The 19,398-nt window shown below is 44.1% G+C and overlaps 1 protein-coding gene and 1 long non-coding RNA gene across 10 annotated transcripts in view; one reads left to right on the top strand and one right to left on the bottom strand.

The window, feature by feature from the left end:
* Nme9 (NME/NM23 family member 9) overlaps positions 1–18,039 on the bottom strand; it is a 43,170-nt gene extending 25,131 nt beyond the window's left edge. For 3 of the 9 annotated variants that reach the window (XR_007344096.1, XM_048794110.1, XM_048794108.1), the window contains exons 1-10: positions 17,873–18,039; positions 17,472–17,508; positions 14,374–14,431; positions 9,117–9,220; positions 8,180–8,251; positions 6,332–6,448; positions 4,841–4,916; positions 2,085–2,167; positions 1,727–1,819; positions 706–860 (exon numbers count right to left, since the gene is read on the bottom strand). Coding sequence is in view for 8 of the 9 variants with exons in the window: in XM_048794110.1 (XP_048650067.1) it covers positions 706–860; positions 1,727–1,819; positions 2,085–2,167; positions 4,841–4,916; positions 6,332–6,448; positions 8,180–8,251; positions 9,117–9,220; positions 14,374–14,431; positions 17,472–17,504 (791 nt within the window). In the remaining variant the exon portion in view is untranslated. Of the gene's footprint in view, positions 1–705; positions 861–1,726; positions 1,820–2,084; positions 2,168–4,840; positions 4,917–6,331; positions 6,449–8,179; positions 8,252–9,116; positions 9,328–9,649; positions 14,308–14,373; positions 14,432–17,471; positions 17,509–17,872 lie in introns of those variants that run through there. The other 6 variants (XM_048794109.1, XM_048794105.1, XM_048794103.1 and 3 more) reach the window with 6 other exon arrangements.
* LOC125613552 lies at positions 1,690–3,273 on the top strand. The gene is made up of 2 exons (XR_007344097.1): positions 1,690–2,065; positions 3,068–3,273. It is a non-coding gene; the product is annotated as an uncharacterized LOC125613552 (long non-coding RNA).
* Positions 18,040–19,398: the final 1,359 nt, after the last annotated feature.

The raw sequence follows: 19,398 nt of genomic DNA, 5'->3' as shown, positions 1-19,398 counted from the left end.
GTTATTTTACTTATATCCTCATTTTATAAATGAGAGAACTGAGGCTCAGAAGGACTTGCTTTAGTGACACCCCAGGCTTTCTCACTAGCCCAGCTGCCTTTATATAAATGCTCTCAGCCCCTCACAACTGTAAGTCCAACTGCAGCTCCTTGGCTTCTTGCTAAGCTCCTTTCTGTTGTCTGGTCCTCTCAGCTTCAAAGGCTAAGACATGCAGATTTGGCATTGGTGACACACAGGGCCAAGGAGAAAGCCAAGTCAACTCAGGGCAGTGTGCGGGCAGGGTACTCCAGATTTCAGGGGCCTTGGGACACCCTGGGTGGAAGGGGCTGTGTCTATAATGCAGTTTCTCAGGTCACACGGCAGTGTCTCTGGCTTGACAGGCTTGAATGGAGCCCCAGAATCTGTATTCTGGAAGCACTTGGTGGGACCCTCTGGCTGAAGAGAGAATGGTGACCAAGGACCATTGGACCAATCTAGCAGCAACCTTTAGAAGAGGGTAGAGGAGGGGAGGAGGCAGCTCACAGGGGTGCTCAGCAAAGACTGGGCACTGGATCAGAAGGGGATGGCGTCAGGGTCCTCCCAAATTTATAACAATGATGAGGTCTCCTGGTCAACAGAGAGCTTCGTTACCCACAATTCTGCACCAAACACCAAGTGGGGTAGAGGTTTTGAGATGGATGGAAGGACCACAGCTGCTGACATCACCTTTCAGGCTGCTCTCTCCTGGCCACACAGGGGTCACAGGGCCCCATTAGGGTTCGCCAGGCAGTAATCACATCCTCGCTGTCCTTGGTCCTGGTGAGGATAAGGAGATGGCTCGGTCCACTGCACATGTGATGTACCAGCTTTTCAAATGCCTCCTGGGCACAGGGAAGGAAAACTGTTGACATGGGGCAGGGTATACTAGGGCCTGAAGAGGGTCAGCGAATCCATCCTACCCACAGGATAAGAGGGAGTCAGTGAGCAGCCTTGCTGGTGTGTGCCTGTGGACACTTAGCCATTTCCTGGCCACCTCTGCCTGCTGTGGGGAAGATGGTGGTAGTGACCTCCCACCCCCAGAGAACCCAGAAAGGTGAGCCTTGAAGACCAGATATATAGAAATTGTGTTGATGCTGCAAATCCAAGGGGTGGGATGTAGCTAAGTGTTTTGTTGTTTTGAGATGCTTCTCAACCCTTCTTCCTTCTTCAAGTACCAAGGCTCTGACTCCTCTTTGGGGAACAGCTCTTCTCCATTTCATTTGGTCCTACTTTGACAACCATGATGCTTAGTACCCCCAATGTACCTCTAACCTGAGAGGTAGGGGCTGTGACCTCTGCTAGGTCAACTAGACTCCCAAGGAGGTGAGTCTGAAGTAAAAGCAAATGGAAAGCAGCTGAATCTGGGTTGTCTTAAGTTCTGTGTTGTCAGCCTTTGGCTTCTGAGCTCCCTCCATTCCTCTTCTCTCCAAGCACTTCCTGGTAAACACTTCATTCAATTTTTTTTGTTAATTCTGTGAGCTACAGAGTACCCATCTAGTAAATTCTTTATTTTGTTACTCAGTGTCAAAATCTTTTCCTTGAACTGATAGAAGCTATGACTGTGATTCTGAGTGCAAATTCATGACCCACTTGCTGTTCATATCCTTGTCCTTCATAATGTTCTATCATCTCTCAAACTACTGTTAATCTATAGGCATAATGTTGGAGGAGGAGAACATGGTAAGCATACGGGAGCAGATGAGCTGACCTCTCCAGCTCTGTATTGGTAGAAAAGACGCATTTCTGCCTCGGTCATGGTTCTCTCTTCGTTTGTTAGAATGTCAAACCCAGCTTCTTGGATCTATAGAACATATATACGTATTCTGAAAGGGTAAATCAAATCCAAATGTGCATTTAAATTAGTTGAAATTTAAAAAATAAAGATAAGCAACTTTAAAAACAGTGAGGACCCTCATTCCCCCAGCATCTGTCCCAATCAGATTTGAGTTCCAACCCTATGGAATCCTCCTTTCCTCAGCAGGAATCCACTGCCTGCTACCCCATCCCTACTTATCCAACAGAGAGGAAATGAGGACAGTCGTGCCTGGTAAGTGTTTCTCCTTTACCTTCATAATAATCTCATCCGTCTTTCCATGGACCACTGCATCTGGCTTAATGATTGCCAAGGTACAGGTCTCCTCTGATGACACTGAAATAAGCCAGGGGATGTGCAGTCAGATTTTGGTGTTTGAGGCACTAAGAGGCCACTTGAGGGGACAGTGCAGCCTCTACACAGGTTCCATTGCAAACCATGTTCCAGGCCAAGGCTTGAGCTCCTGGTTCTCTCCCCTGGCCTCTTTGCTTACCCTGCAGACCCCGACTCTAGTGGATGCACCCACCTAATTCAACTTCAGCTGGGCTGTGGGGGACAATACTTGGTCCCTGGATCAGGGGACAGACAGGTAAGAGGATTGCTGAAGAAATTAGGAACAGAAAGGCAGAAACAACTCAATGAGTAGGAGGAACAGAGTTGCACAGAGCGTGCTGGAGCAGAGGCAACACGGGCCCAGGAATCCTCACCCATTCCCATTAGCTCCTGAAGACTCTGAGTCTCAGAGTCTCTATCTGCTATCTGCCATGTTCCCCGCTTGGCTGGCTCCTTTGTCTCTGCCTCTTTGAACCTTTCCTGCCATGTGGTAAGTATGGCTGCCCCAAGTCCTGAATCAGCATGACTTTCCAGCTCCAGCACATGCTACCAAACTGCAGCTTCAGTCCTCTCCCAGTTCAAGGTTTCCTGAGAGAAGCTAGTGCTCTACCAGTGAACTCATCTTCTTGATCCAAGGCACCACCCAAAGCCCACTGGCTAGTCCACGGGTTGGCTGCCCTTCAGTCAGTGCCCACCCGTCCAATCAGATGTAGCAATGAGAAGAGTCCACTGCTTAGGCCAGGTTCTGGAAAGGTCTGTAAGGAAACCAAAGTCTGTCCACAAGCCCATCTCCATCACACTCCTGCTTCTGTGGCCTTGGTGTATTACCTGCTCTCTCCACAGGATCAGCATACCCCCTCATCTATTTTCTGTTTCTCAACCTTTATACTGATTATGTTGCAGTGAAACAAAACAATATCTACATATAAGGAGGACCTTTGGCTCTGAAAATCTGAATAAGGTGCTGAAAATACATGTGCTATGGTTTGGGTAAGTAGAGTCTGGGTCCTAGTATGTGACACCATTGGTTGATGGTGGAACCTGTATGAGGGGTCCTGGTGGGGCCCTTGAAGGATGCGCCTCTCTCCTCCCACGCTGTGCTCTCATCACAGGCCCACAAGTAGCAGGCCCAATCAGTCATGGACTGAAACCTCCCAAGCTGTGAGCAAAATAAATATTTCACCTTTATAAATCGATTATTTCAGGTATTTGTTACAGTGACAGAAACCCAACAGTATAAATCATTTTAAGCAATCAAACCTGTCCGTTTTCCCGGGATTACCAACATGCTATGAGCACTTAGTCTTTTATAATAAATTCCATTATACATTGGCTGACTCACAAGACCACCTGGAGGGTAGAGTGAGAAGAGGCCTAAGCAGGGACCTGGAGAACTCTAGCTGGAATGGAACTCAATGAAGGAGATGCTGAGGAGGGGCCAGGGATGTGAAGGAAAAGGAGGAGAGTCATGATACCTCAGTGCCCAAAAGAGAGAACAGTTTCGAGAAGATGCTAGGAATATCATCCTGCTCTGCAGGGAGATCCCACAGAATATGAACCTGTTACCAAGGAGGTCCAATGCCCCCTGTGGGCACCCTTTCAGGAAGCAATGGGTACACCCAGAATGCAGCAGGTCCAGCATGAGTGGAGGGTGAGGGGTGGCCCCAAGAGTGTGGACAAAGTTCAGGAAGCTTGGCTGTTAAGGAGATGGCTCAGGACAAAGACAAGGTTTTGTGTGGTTTTCCAGGTTGGAGAGACTTGGGAGGAAATCATGGAGGAAGAAAGAAAGAGGAGATAATGCAAAAAGCAGGCAAAGAATGTTTCCTGCAGAGTCAAATGGCTGATTTTCTTTTTGCACTTGAAGTTTTTTTGCTTTCCTAAGCCACAACTCCTTCCCTGTTAGAATTTTCCAACTCAAATAGCCTTATTTAACAAACAAAAAACACTTAAAAACAGTCTCTCTACTTTGTTCAATAATAATTTAAAAACCTGCTTTTGTGTACAACCAGAGATATGAAAAATTGTGCTCTATTTGTATAATACGAATTGTAATGCATTCTGCTGTCATATATAACAAATTAGAATAAAACATTAAAAAAAAAAAAACCCTCCATTTGTCATCAGCTCAGTTCCTGAACTTGATCCTGGTTCCCCTGGCATCTCAGTTGCCACCAAGAGATGCCTTCCCAGCAGTAGCCCGACTCCCAGCTGTCTTCACTGGCCAGCCAAGTTGCCCATGAGTGAAAATGAGTTGATGCTTCAGCAGTAAGGGAAGAAGGGCGCAGAGCTGGGGGGAGGGAAGGTTTTCTGATGTTTGAGAAAGAGATGATAATAGAAACTCGAACTTTCCAGATCAGCCAAGGACCAAGGAAACACCAGCATTATCGCTTTGCATGACCAGTTCTTCTACCCTCCATGTAACGCTTAACAGAGGCCTGGTGATTGCCATGAAATCCAAGCTTGTTATATTTGAAGCATGATCAGAAAGCTGTGAAATGTAGCCAAGATGCTTTTATAGGGCAGAAGGGAGATTTGACCACAGTACATTTGAACTCAGGTGACTGGAGACATTTCATGGTCAATATTGCCAGAGTCCAGATATCTCAATGACCTGATTACTCACATCAGATCTGAACCTCCTTTGCCTTTGGCCTTGCTCATTGGTTCTGCACTCACCCACGTCCTCATCTTCTCCATCATTTTTTTCATGGAGAAAATATTCGTCTTCATCAGAAAGAGCCTCATCTTTAATCTAGTACAAATTGGTCAGGAACAGAAAATAGTTAGCCAATTTAAATTACCCCTAAGACCTTCAAAACCCTACAGAAATGACAACAAAAAAATAAAGCTACAAAAGGTGGAACAAGTGGCAAGGGCAAGGTGAGGAAAGTCCTGGAGACTTACAAGATCCTTTTTTAGTAGCAGGGTGATGGGACACAGAGAGGACCAAGAAATCCATGCTTATCTTAAATGTTAGAGTTTGCCTCTTTTCACAAGCATTAAGTAGAGACTAAGGAAAAATAGAAAGTTGGCAAGAGAAAGAATTAAACTGTAAGTAAATGTTAAGTGATAGGCTAAACAGTGCAGAGAAGTAAAGGGAGAGATCATTGTTCCCCAGAAGAGGCTCATAAGAATGGAAGCATTTGCAGAAAACTGGTTTGGGAAAAAATAAGATTCAATGCTAATTCATTCCATTAAAAAAGAGCTTTGCTATTTGGAATTGAATAAGAAAACTTGAGCAGTTTAAAAGATTGCAAAAGCACCTGGAAATACTCTCTGTGTGTTGGTTTTCAAAAGCAGACAATTATTTGTGAAGAATGTGTAGTCTGTGTTATTGTGGAAATAATCAAAATCACTAGCTAGGCTGATCCTGTTTTTATAGTAATGACAGAGCTTGGTTTCTAAATTAAGGGAATTACAAATAAAACCTTTAGGAACTTGAGTTTATGGGTCACCCAGAGAGACTTTACCCCAAGGCTGAGTGGGAGACTCTTCCTTGTTATCATTTGGATAGGTGTCTCGCAAAGGCCCAAGTGTTGAAGGCTTGGTCCTCAGCTTGGCGCTATTGGAAGGTTGTGGAATCTATAAGAGGAGGGGCCTAGTGGGAGGTCTTTGATCTGATCACTGGAAGGGAATTGTGAGACAACATGGTCTCTTCTCTGCCTTCATGAGGGAAAGTTTCCTCCATTGCATGTTTCCATCATAATGTGCTGCCTAACCGTGGGTCCAAAAGCAACATGCCTTACTGATCGTGGACTGAAGCCCCTAAAACTGTGAGCCAAAATAAACCTTTCCACTTTTTAAGTTCATTATTTCAAGTATCTTGTTATAGTAACAGAAATCTGACTAACATACCACTACTCAATTCTGTAAATTTATTTTCCTTTCTGAATTAATGGTTAAAAATTGAAGTGGAGGGTGAAAGAAAAATGAATAAAAGAAATTAAAGGGTCCTGGTTGAAGGGGACAGCTTTTAAAAGGCTTCAAAATGCAGATATATCACAGCATTGTGCACTCTCAGTGAGGAACAGATCCAATGTGGGACATTCATGAAACTTTCCTCTCATAGCTCCAAGAAAATCAGGTGAAGGTGGGAGTGGGGAGACTGCTGGCTTTCCCATACAAGCAGACATAAATTTGTTGTTTGTGGAAGTGACCTCTACTTACCACTTTCCGTTCTCTGCCTTCAGCTAGCACCTTCTTTTCAGCCTCCAGTTGGTCGAGGATGGTCTTCTCCAGCAGTGGAGCATTTGCTCCCCTGACCACAGCCACCAGTTCTCCTCCCTATAATAAACCGCACACCTCATGAGAGCCTCTTCACACGTTAATCTCTTTCAACATTGGGAGTGTTTAAGAGTATGCCCGGGTCAAAGTCCATTGACCCCAGGCCCACAGCCTCTACCACCCATTTCCAACATGGGATATTCACTTCTTCTGCCACCTTCTGGGGCCCTTCCCATTAAAGTCAAGTCTGCTTTAGATCTGCTTTAGTTCCTCAGGTCTGCTTAGTTCTAAAATAATCTCTCACTGTGATCTCTACCTTCCACTTTGTGCCCCTCCTTTCAAAGCTTCCTTCAGGGCAACTGGTAGTTAGTTAAAGGAGGAACAGTACACAAAAAGTTGGGGGTGACTTACATATAGCCTATTTTTAAACAAATATTTATTGAGCACTTACTATGCCAAGCACCCAGGCAGAGGCAAAGAATACGCACTAAACTTGAAAAGATATAGTCACTGAATGAATGAAGGATGGAGTAATCATTCCAAATAGACAATTAGGCTATGATAAGAGAATCACTTTAATAGGGGAACTTATAAGGTGTTTGGAACTTGGGGCAAGAATTCCCAACATTGGCTGGGGTAGTCAGGGAAGACTTCACAATGGAGGTGTATTTAGGGTGAGCCTGAATTCTCTGCTTTCACTTTTACAAGAGTCTCTATAAGTAGTACCCAAAAGGAGTGAATCTGGAGAGTGAAGGCCATGTAAAGCGAGCTCCCTTACATTTCCAGCCATCCTGTAGTGGCCCATAATAGAGTTGGAGATTGAGGCTTGTGTTCCCACCCAGCCAGGAATGGTTTATATGCTTTCATCACCAGGGACTTACACAGCCAAACTACTGTGATAATGATCCCCTTCCTGCACTTGAGCTCCATCTGGTGTGGCCACAGACACTCATCTCTGATCTTCCCACTAATCCCTCCCTTCCCCCAATCTCAGTTCATAGTATAACTTGAGTCTCTACCGAAAACTGAAGCTCAAATGTTTCATTATGTTTCTCAACTTGTAAGACTTGCAAGGGTGTAACAAGCCCAGGAGGCCTACGTTTTCCAAACTAACAACCCTGGCCTGGCTCTCAGGAGCCCTGGGAGAGAAGATCCCACTTTCTCTGAATACAATGAGGGGCTGGACTGGGTTGGAAATAGCCTGTTATTCCATTTCCTTCAGGTATAGCAGTTGGCCTCAGCCTGGGAAGCCAGATCTGACGTTGGGCCCTAAGGGGCATGGAGTGGGGCCATGGATGTCACACTCAGAGACATCCACATTAGCTTGTCAGAACACGGTGCCATATAGCTTTCCTCAATAGTCTCTCATGTTTCTTCACATTTTATGATTGAAAAGATGAATGCAGAGCTTGTCTGCCCCATAAGGAAGTATTCATTTTTGCTAAAATTTCCTCTTTATGAACAGAGGATAGAAATCTTCAAACCCTGTGCTCTAAGAGTGAATCCGTAGTCTAAAGTGTATAGGAGCCAAGAAGGAGCATGTGTATTTGAGTGTCTCATTCTTTCCCACGTACGGCCAGTCAGGATGGCTGCCCCAGCCAACTGTGACCACCAGAGAACTGTGTCCTCTCTCTCCTGGGGAGTAGGGATGGCCTGAAGGCCACTGTCCTAAACAGGGTCAAGATGGTATGTGTCACCAGGTCTGAGGCAATTAATGACATTGAGTTGCATCTATTTGAAAGCTAATGATCTGTAACCATCAAATAGTTCTTATTCTACAGATGTACTTACTGCATAAAACAGAAAGGTTGGCTCACACTTCCCTCGGTATTTTTCAAGGACATCAAGACAATCTGCCTCTGCCTAAAGAAGACAAACTGTCAGCAGGCACCCACTGGACCTGGGCACAGGGCCCTGGGAACTCCATACCCCCATGACCAACCTCCCCAGGTGAAGCCCAACTTGCTCTCCTGCTGCTCGCTCTAATCACAACTGTCCTGTCAACATACTGGTAATTGTGAAAAGTGTACTTCCTTAAAGAGTCTAATGAGGAAGAAAAAGACTTTCTGTTTCTCTCACCCAGCTACTCCACCAGTCCAAGGAAACTCCACCATCTGGTGTCCTTCTGCGGCCATGACTGGCAACAGCAGACATGAAAAATCCTCAGAAATTGCCTTTGATGTCTGATGAACCCACTGTATGTAGACACCACAGATCCCCCAGGTGAGCCAATCAGCAACACCCTTGCTATAGAAGCACCAAGGCTGAGTCCCAAGGAGAGACTGAGTCCCAAGTGGAGAGTCCTGGAAATCCAACTTCTTGAGAGATCAGCGTATGTTATATTATCTCCTGTCTTCACTGTCTGTGAACCTTGAACCCATGCAGCATATGAACAGTGTCTCTTGCACACTTCTCTGAAATTTATTTCCATTTCCACACATGAAACAAAACAAGCATTTGCTATAAGTTCCCCTTTATGAAACAGAGGTTGGAAATCTTGAAACATGGTGCTCTGAAAGTGATGTTTCAATCAATAGTGTTCATGAGACCAGGAGTATATGCATAGGAGTGACATGGATTCCTTCCTTTCACACAGCATAAAGAGATTGCCTGAGCCAAAAGGACTACAGTGGGTGGAGGGGTAAGGATCTCTACATCTAGAGAAATTAGAAGGCATCATGACAATGTCAACAGTGTTTTATGACCTTTGGTTTGGAGGGAATCTTACTAATGCAAAGTGCAGAAGGTCCAGGCCAACCTCAATCCTCATCTTCTGGAAGAGGCTTGCCACAGGTTTGCAGGGGCCACACCAGCCTTGGTAGACATCAACAACTGTGAGGAGCCAAGAAGCAGGGTCAGCAGGCACCCCACCCTCCAGACAGGCACAGCCATTCCCGTACATTCTAATGCCCTCAAGTCTCATCTGTTTGCAGGGATACTTTGCCGCAGCCCGGCTGGCTGGGCAAAATAAGCGGAGGGTGACGAATAACTTGTGTACGTTGATACAGCAGGAGTGGGAGCCGTTTATTGTAGGACAGGAGCAGTATTTATACATTCCACACAGCTTATCTAATTAGCATAAACTAGATACATCAGTCAACCAATAAGGAATCTCTACACTTAATGGCTCTCTTTTGTTACTTTTCAAACCACTCCCTCTGGCATTTTGCCAGGCACCATCCAGACTTGTTTACGAACTTTAACATTCCCCTGACAAAATTCCAGGTGTTATTTTGACTTATTTACAGACTCTAACAATACTTAATGGTTAAAGGAGTTTTTTATTCCATCAGACTGTGAGCGAGCATGGAAACCACTGTCCCTTGTTCTTATGAACTCAGTATTCTGAATTCAAAACATATTGAAGAAAGTATGGCAGAAAGTAATTTTCTTACAGTGGCCTCTTTACCTTACAGATTTTTCAGGCTACATTCAGGGTCAAACCTGGCACAGAGTGACCCTCAATGATTATCTGAATTGGACTGAAACCATCTGTTCCAAAAGAAGAGCCATGAAGGTTACTGTGGGTGACCAGTCAGCATATAATTGACTCACCTGCTCGAGAGTAAACACAGTTTTAAACTTTTCCCTGATTGATAAAAGCCATTTGCTTTGAGTAAAAGAATTTAATTTATTTTATAAAATCAGTACTTTTCTCCTGCAAAGAGAACTTGTTGGAGCATGAGATGGGAACTTGGATTCCATTATCTTTTTTGATCCCGATCTATAGAGGGTGTCATGGCTAGGCAGGCTCAACCAACTCCTGTGTACCAGATATATGCAGGAACTGCCCAATCAGGAGGCAGCAGCAAGAGCTAGACTGTCGCTTACTGGAGGCCACATTGTAGAGGAGTGTTTTCTAGGAGCCTCACCACTTAAGAGTTTGTGCCTAATCCACACAGGTGGGTATTTCCATTCAACAGCTACCATAACATAGTTATAGGCAAATAGTGTAAAAATTGCTTATAATTTATTAGTCTACCAGCTTTAATAGCATGCAATTTTTAATTGTTTAATGCAGATTTATATTTCCATAGTTTCACATCAAGTCAGTACAATTACTCCAACAAACTATCATGACTAAAATTAAGCATAGACTCTGGTGGCACAGCATTAACACCATTTTGTACTAGCCAGGGAAGGCAGCCTTCTGGGTGGAGGGCAGGTGTACTGGGCATTGCAGAAATGCTGGCCATGCATGGGCAGAGAAGTAAGCATGCTGCAAATCCTGGGCAGCCAGGCACACACAGGGGGAATTCAGGGACCCTGGGCTGCCTGCCCTAACCAGACCTGCCCAGGCCTGTGTGATGGGAAATGGTGGTGGGGCTCATTGGAGAAGTCTGAGATGTGGACTTGAAGACCTCCATCTGGATTTATGTGGCCATAAGGAAGGACTCACAGTAAGTTTCAGAGAGGAAAGGAACCTAACTTTTCTTGAGCCAAAGCAAGCATCTGTGCTTTGCTTTTTTCTCAAAAAGCCCACTGAGTTGAGAATCATCCCAACATAGAGATGAAGAAACTGAAGTTCATAGAGGTGAAGCTGCTGGCCAAAGGTAAGAATTCCACACAGGGTGGTTTATAAACAACAGACAGCTGTTTCTCACAATTTTGGAATATCAGAAGGCCAAGACCAAGACTGGCAGCTTCGGTGAAAGTTGTGTTCACATGTGTTGGAAGGTGAAGGACAGGAGGGACAAACTCCCTCCATCAAGCGCCAATCCCATTCTTGAGGGGAAGAGCTCTCGGGGATCCACCTTTAATGCCACCATTTTGGCCATTAAGTTTCAACACTGGAGTTTTAGAGGAGACATAGTCAATCCCTAGCCTAGCAGAACCAAATACTGCGCCGGGCTGTCAGAGGTCACAGCCCACGTTCTTTCAGCTGCTCCTGGAAAGGAGGAAGACACGCCAGTTCAAGAGCAAGGGCTGGCTCAGCAGGCAGCAGCATTTTGCAGAATGTGAGACCTAGGCTGGGTGGGAGGAGAGGCAGCCAGACAGGAGCTGCAGTGGGGTGAGAGGCCAAAGAGGTGGGGACCACAACCTCTGCAAAAGGAATGTGGAAATGGAGATGTGGATGAACACCAAGGGGTGTGAAAGGGACTCCACCTCTGAGCCTGGCAGAAAAAGACCTGGGTGGAGTTGGAGAGAGAGTTGAAGGGATGAGGAATGTTGAACTAGTTCTAGTTGGGCTGGTTTTCTGGTGCTAACCAAGAGATTGCACAGGCAACCAGACACTCAGAAGGAGAGCAGGGGCAGAGAGGGGGCTTTGGCCTCCTCAGTGTCCAGGTGGAGGGATCAGACGCTGGGCTTGAGAACAGGACTCACAATTGGCCAATGTTTGGATTTCAACACTCCATGGTGATGTGGGCGGAGGCAAGAAAGCATTTGAGTCAAGCTAGGAGGGCAGGTTCTACTGCAAAGAAAGACAGTGGGCCCCGATCAGCTTAAAATCCCCAGGCAGTATTTGCATCGACAGTTCACCTGCCGCTTCTACCAGCTTCTAGTCCCCTCTCATTCTCCTTGGCTCAAGGCAGGAGCTATGGGAACAAACTCCACCAACTTAGGAGATAGTCAGGTGGGGCCTGAGGGACGCTGGAGAGGAAGGGGCATTAAGAGGTTGACTCTGAAAGGCAGGAAGCAAAATGGAGAAGACCCCTGGAAGAAAGGGCAGAAATGATGAGAGTGCCTGAACCACGTGACCTGATTAGACTAGCATGTTTGAAGGCAGGTGCAAAAGAGCCAGCACAGGAAGACTCCCAAGACCGTTGTTGACCTTGGAAGCAAGTTTCTGCTGGCTCCAGGGAGAATGAGCATCTATACTGTGTGTGTGTGTGTGTTCATCTAGCTGCCTGATGATCAGGGGCCAGGAGGAGCCTGGCTGCCTACAAGGCCCTAGAGCATTAGAGCAGGCTTGGCAGAGTCAGTGTTTGGTATGGTGTTGGTGCTTAGCAAGGTAGCTGGCATGCAGGAAATCACTGCTGCTGAAGAAACAAGCAGTGGTTGTCTCACCTTGGAGTTGGGTTCCAGTTGCCCAGACAGAACACAATAATTCAGTCTTGGCACCACTGAAAAGGCTTTATATAATTCCTCAAATCAGAGTGTGTGGCAGTACTCACACCCACACAAATGGATCAATGCAACCAGCATTTATTTAGCATCCACTTGGCCCAGGTCTGGGCAGGTGGGCTATAGATGAGAGATGAGAGAGCCAGCGCTGTGGTGTTAAGAATCTAATGGCACCCACATGGATGGGGGTGAGGGGCTTGACAGAGTCCAGGGGCTCCTGAACCATACAAAGTTTCCGCAAAGATTTCACCCAGGGAGGCTACTTTGGAGCTGGGTCTGGGAAGGAGAAAGCTCTCAACAGGCTGAGATGAGTCATGATATGCCAGGGAGTAGGGACAAGGGTAAAGTGAAGAAGCAGGGAAACATGTGACATGTTCTGGGAAAATGTCAGCACCCAGGACTCAGCTCAGGAAGCAGTGGGGAAGGGGCTGGGAAGACAGATCAAGTCACAAGAGAGCAAGAGTTCTCGAATGTGGAAGTCATCCAAATGGGGTGCAGAGACATGGATAAGAACAGATACAAGCAGACATGCAGAGAATAACAGAGCCCAGAGGTAATCTGGAGAAAGATATCAAGAGGAAGAGAAAGGAATAATAATGAGTGCGAGGGAGGTAGTAACCTCTAAGATGTCTCCAAAGATCAGCCTCTTGGTACTCCCTGGGCTGGACTTAGTGGGTTTCTAGTGATCAGAAGAGGGCAGGAGGATATCACTTTCAAGATTAGGTTAATAAGGACTGACTTCCATCACATGCGCTCCCAGAGCCCTGCTTTAAAGGAGTAAGTTGCCATGTCCTGAGCAGCCTCATGGAGAAACTGATAGCAAGAAATTGATGTCTCTGGCCAACAACTAGTGAGGATTTGAATCCTGCCAACAGCCACACGAGTGGACCTGGAAGTGGACCTTCTAAATTTGGCCAAAAGCTTAGAAGCCAATCTGCCCCAAATTGAGCTTTGAAACCTTCCAACAACTGCACTCCTGAGCCAGAGGAACCCAACTAAACTGCATCTGAATTTCTGACTCACAGAAACTGTGGGACAATAAATGTTTGTGGTTGTAAACCACTAGTTTTGTGCAGCAACAGATGACAAATACAAGAAGGATTAAGAACAAGGAGGCCCCTGGGCAGTGGCTATGCTGCTTCCTAGTGATTACTGTGCTGTTCCTGGTTCCAGTGTCTTATGATGCCTGGCTCTTCTTCCTATCTGAGAGTTCCAAGAGATCCCCATTTTCCTTCTAATGCATTCTCCTTTTGTGCCTCGGGTAATTAGAAGAAGTTTCTGTAACTGAACATCAAACAACCCTGAGAATATCAATCAGCTCTAAAATAAGGAAACCCTGCTTTCTGACAGTACTGACTCATTTCCTGAACCAAATTTATGATGTTCAAGCCAGATATAAATACAATACCCATCTTTCTCCTCAGGGATTTGTTCTAAAACCCCTAGAGGATGCCTGATACTTTGGATAGTACCCAACATTTTATAAGCACTTCAATACCATGACAGTCTTTTGGATAACTAAGCAGGATACTTAAAAGACTAACGGGCAGGTAGCATATACAGTGTCGATTCACTGAACAAAATGATGATTCATGTCCCATCAACCCATGGGATGATGTAAGAGTTCATCATGCTATTCAGAATGGTGTGTGTTTTAAAATTTATGAAATGTTTATTTCTGGAATTTTCCATTTAATGTTTCTGAATTGTGGTTGACTGCAGGTAATTGAAACTAGAAAGCAAAACCACAGACAAGGGGAGAACTACTGTACACACAGACACAAAGAAAGCACCTGGCTGTTTATGAGGCTCAAGGTTATAGGAAAAGGTTATTGCAGCCTTCTCTTTATGGCTCAACACTTCAATCAACATTCTTGAAAAAAATGGATCTGAAAAAAATATATTTTATTTTGAATTACCAGTTAGTCCTTTGGAACTCAGCATTTCTTCCCAAAGCTCCTGGGTGCTGATGTTGACCTAAATTCAGAGAATCAAATGCTTTAACACCGAGGGCACAAATGGGGAAACAATTTCATGAATTTTGTCTTTCTCCAAAATACTTAGAAATACATTCAAGTTTTTCTCTCTCCCCAATCTTCTTTAGTCCTTACCTTTCTTCCTGTTTCTTTCCCCCAGAAAAAAAAAAAAACACGAAACTAAGAGTGATACATATTATTCTTAGCATTTTAAAAAATGTTACTTCTTCAGAAACAGTACATAAAATTTCTTGGTGTCTTTAAAATGTACATGAACAGTATAATATTATAGCTTTCCTTTTGCAATTTATATTTTCACTCAGTATCACAAATAACTAAGAGTTGAATTTATTACCATTCATTCACTTCTTTTTCTTTTATCTAAAAAGAGTTCTGGTTTATATTAGACATGGAATTCAAGGAGAAGTGCATATTATCCCTCTTCATTAATAGTAAACATTTTTATAGAGTATACAGAATGTATTTTTACTTTGAAACAATTTTAAACTTACAGAAATTTTGCAAGTACATTATAAAGAATGTGTGGGGGTATATTTAAAAGTAGATTGTTAGTCTGATATTCCATCACTCCCAAATACATTATCCTATATAGCCACAATAAAATCATCAACATCAGGGGAAAAAACACTGATATACTGTTACATTTAATCCTTACATGCCATTAAAGTTTTACCAATTGTCCCAATAATGTCCTAGATAGCAAAGGAGGTAATCAGAATCCCACACTAGTCAAATCTCTTAGCATCAATTCACCTAGAATAATTCTTAACTCTTTCTTTTATTTTCAAAATCTCAAAACTTTTAAAAACTATATGCCAGTTGTTTTGTAAAATGGTGTGTCTAGTTCCTGCTGATTAGGTTCAGGTGGTACATCTTTAGATTGTTTGGAGTATTAGAGAAGCTGAAGAGAGTTCCTCTGCTTACATCCAATCAGGTGATACACAATTTCCATCTGCCGATTAACCACCAGAACAAGGTGCTACTCTCAGACTCCTGCACTAAAAAAACCACTCTCTTTCCTCTTGTAATTAATATTTGGAATACCATGAAAATTACAAATTGTTTTTAATACAAGTATGCTAAAGTCTGTATTCCTATAAAAGGATAGGATACATTATCTGTAATAAGGGCAGGAATCATGTAACATCTGCAAGTCCTCTGTGAGAAGTCTCTTTTTTTAAGAAAGCATACTCCTGACTTTTTGTTTCTATGACAAAAAAATCAGGATATAAAATTTCTTAGTGTCTTTAAAATGCACATGAACAATATCATACTGTAGGTTTCCTTAAAAGAGGTAAGAGCCTTAAACATCTGTCATCCTGGAGGCACAACTACAGTCCTGGGGCAAATGACAGGAGAGATCAGAAAAGCTCCCACTCCCACCCCAGAGGCTCAACTATAAGTCACTGGCAAACTCTCTGTGGCTCTTCCTGTCATGGAATGAGCTACATCACCTCTGGGTCCAGGACTCTGGGTAGCTGAAGAATCTCACCCCTAGAAGAAGGGCAGGAGGATAAAAGAATAGAAACTATTTGAACTTCACTAAGCCCCACGTTTGGTTGGGAAATGTATTAACACCTTTGAACAGATTGCCTCAATATCCTATCATTTCTGATTCTTAGTCACAGAAGGAAACCCAGAGACAGGACAGGGTTCCTAGGATGGCAGACCCTAGGCACTGCTTTCAAGGGGTTTACTTTATACGTAGGTGATACACAGATTCCTTGGTGTGAGTGGGGAGGGGCTGCTGCTCCCCCTTCTCCTCAGCAAATGGTACTTAGAGCCGTGAGGAATTCACATGAAAAAATAATATTGCTAACACATTACCCCCAATGGGGATATAGGACATAAACCTATGAGATGATAATCATACGGGCCAATAGCATCAGAGAAACCACAGAAAGCATTCAGACGGATCTGGAAACTTCCAAAAGAATCTCATTACAACTCTGCAAGTTATGTATTCCTCCCCTCCCCATTTATATAAAGGATATGGGGCTCATATACGCTGAAAAAAATGATACACATAGAAAAAGTGGGAGGGCAAGGTGCTCAGAATCTACTACAGACAGAAGATTCCCACCTTCAGAGTCCTAGAATAGCAAAGCCAGAAGACCCTTAAGGATATCACACACACCCTCATCCCACAATGGGCAAGCCATAGCCCAGAGAAGTTATGTAATATATTTTAAATCACAGAATTGACTTAGAGAAAATTTCAAGAACTATATCTGGCTTCTGCAGCCTAAGCATGTATCTTTGGGGGTTCAGTTGATTTATGAGACATTCTAAAGCTTGTTTTTAAATGTACCCATATTACAGATCATTCAATGATCTTACGACAAAGTCCTCTCTCCCAATTCCAGGGCCCAGGCATGCATGTTTTTACCATAGCTGTAGAATCACTCGCTACTTACTGTCCAGGACCAAGAAGAAAACAAGAGGTAACAAAAACTTACAGTTTCACTTGTCTTAAGTGCAAATGAAGTTAGGCACTCTGTATATCAAATGCTCATCACATAATACATCTCAAAGCATATTGTTAATAAGCGAAGAGAACAGTGATAGAGAAATCTGCACAAAGCACAGAGGTACAGAGCCATGCCCAAACTCAAAATCATCTATATCATATTCTCCATGCAAGTTGCAACTATGTTTCAGCAAAGAAGTTCAACTATCACCTGGGAATTATGCTGGATAATCTTTCCTTAGTTTTGATTTGTGATAACGCATGTTCGGGTCCTTACGGTTGTATGTGCACTATAAGCAAAAAAGCTTTTGCCCAATTTTGTTTATATATATTTATGCATAAAAAGTTTGTCAAAACGAGGGGTCCGAGATAATTTTTTTTTTTAACTTTAAGACATAAGGGTAGAAAACTCAAGTTCTAGAATACCGTTACATACTGCTAGCAAAGAGAACATGACTTTCGTACTGCACCCTCCCCTCCCCTCCACACCACACCACACCACCCTCCAACCCTAACCAAGTGCTGGAAGCTAGCGCCCCTTGAGGCTTACCTGCAAAGCAATTTCCTTCTTCTTGCTGCCCATGGTTCTGCAAAGAAGACGAAGCCCTGTTACCGTCTGGGCCCTTCTGGCAGCGGACTCCCTATAACCGCTGTGCCAATCAGCATGCGCAGAGCCTTCTTCACAAAGTCCCCCGCCCCCTTTTTAAGGTGCTTCTAAGTGGCAGCAAATCAAGTCCCTGATAGCAAATGAACACCGCCTGAAGAGAGCAGAGCCTGCAGGCCACGGCGGGCGACCCGCCAGGAGGTTTTCTGCGGATCTGCGAAGCCCCTTCGCCACCCGGGATCCGGGATCAGCTGGTGCAGCCTGTCACACACCAGAGCGCTCGGGGGTGGGGGGATTAGGGGGTGGGGAGGAGAAGATCCTGTTGTCCGTGCGGTTCCCCCACGTACTACCGGGAAGCAGCCACTGCGAACGACCTCTCCACCGGTACTCAGTCTTCTACGCGCCGGGAGTCTCCAAACGACTCTGCTACTAACCCGCTACGGTCGTCCTGGCAACCCAGCACCCCGCCCAGCCGGCCCGGGAAGCCGCGGACCCGTAAGCCACGCCTCCTGGGGCTTTGCGCAATCTCCTAGCCGCACTCCCGGTACGCAAATGGCACGGGGGAGTCCCGCCCCTTGAGGGCTGCGTTAGGCTCTAGGAAGGCCCTCATTGGCTGGAGCGTATGTATGTCAGTGTCGGGCGGATTTGAGGCAAAGACCTGACCTTTGCGTGCATCCTAGAATTGCATTGCTGGATCCCTGCATCCTTCCTACCCGCCTGAGCCAATGTGATGCTTTTCTTCCATTATGTACTTGCATAACGCGTCCCAGGCACGATCGGTTTTGAGGGGGTTTGAAAGGGTTCTCTTGAAGACAAAAATAAATAAATAAAATAAAATTATGAATTTAAAATTAAGTATGAATGTCAAGTATAATAAATACAAATATGAAGCAGTTGCAAACAGGGTAGTTATTAACTCAAGTAGTTCAATAAATGATCACTTTAAATGTGAACAGTCTAAATTACACCAATTAGGATATTGGGATTTTTTTTAATATTTATTTTTTAGTTGTAGTTGGATACAATATCTTTATTTTCTTTATTTATTTTTATATGGTGCTGAAGATCGAACCCAGGGCCTCACACGTGCTAGATGAAGGCCCTACCGCTGAGCCACAATCCCAGCCCTGCAATTAGGATATTGTAAAAAGCAAACATAAAAACAAGGCTGAATTGTGTGTTGCCTGTTTAAAAAAAAAAAAAAAAAAAAAAAAAAAGACAACCTCTTTATTTTTGTTGTTGTTCCAATTTTTTGTCCATATTTTTATCGGCGCATTATAATTGTACATAACAATGGATTTGTTGTTACATTTCCATACCTGCTCACAATATAACAATAAAATGCAGTATCATTCCCCTGTATTTCCCTTTTCCCCCTTTACCTGCCTCCTCTGGTTCCCTTTCCTCCACTCTAGTGATCTCCCTCCAATCTTCATGAGATTTACCCTCCTAACCTTTTCTTTTCCTTTTTCTTCTTCAATGCATGAAAGAGAACACAAATTTTGATTTTCTGAGTTTGACTTATGTCATATAACATAATGTTCTCAATTTCCATCCATTTTCCTACCAGTGACATAATTTCATTTATCTTTATGGCTGAATAAAACTCCATTGTTTATATCTACCACATTTTCTTTATCTATTCAGTGATAATAGATACCTTGGCTGGTTCCATAGTTTGACCACTGAATTGTGCTGTTGTAAACATGGGCATGCATATATCAATATAGTATGCTGACTTTAATTCTTTAGGATAAATACCAATGAGTGAGATAGTTGGGTCATATGGTGGTTTCATTCCTCGTCTTTTGAGGAACCTCCATACCGATTTCCACAGTGGTTGTACTATATTACAATCCCACCAACAGTGTAG

The sequence above is a fragment of the Marmota marmota genome, unplaced genomic scaffold (genome assembly GCF_001458135.2).
Source record: "Marmota marmota marmota unplaced genomic scaffold, marMar, whole genome shotgun sequence".
Lineage (NCBI taxonomy): Eukaryota > Metazoa > Chordata > Mammalia > Rodentia > Sciuridae > Marmota > Marmota marmota.
Note: the sequence above shows the minus strand (reverse complement) of the source record. Positions and strands in the feature narration are given on the sequence as shown.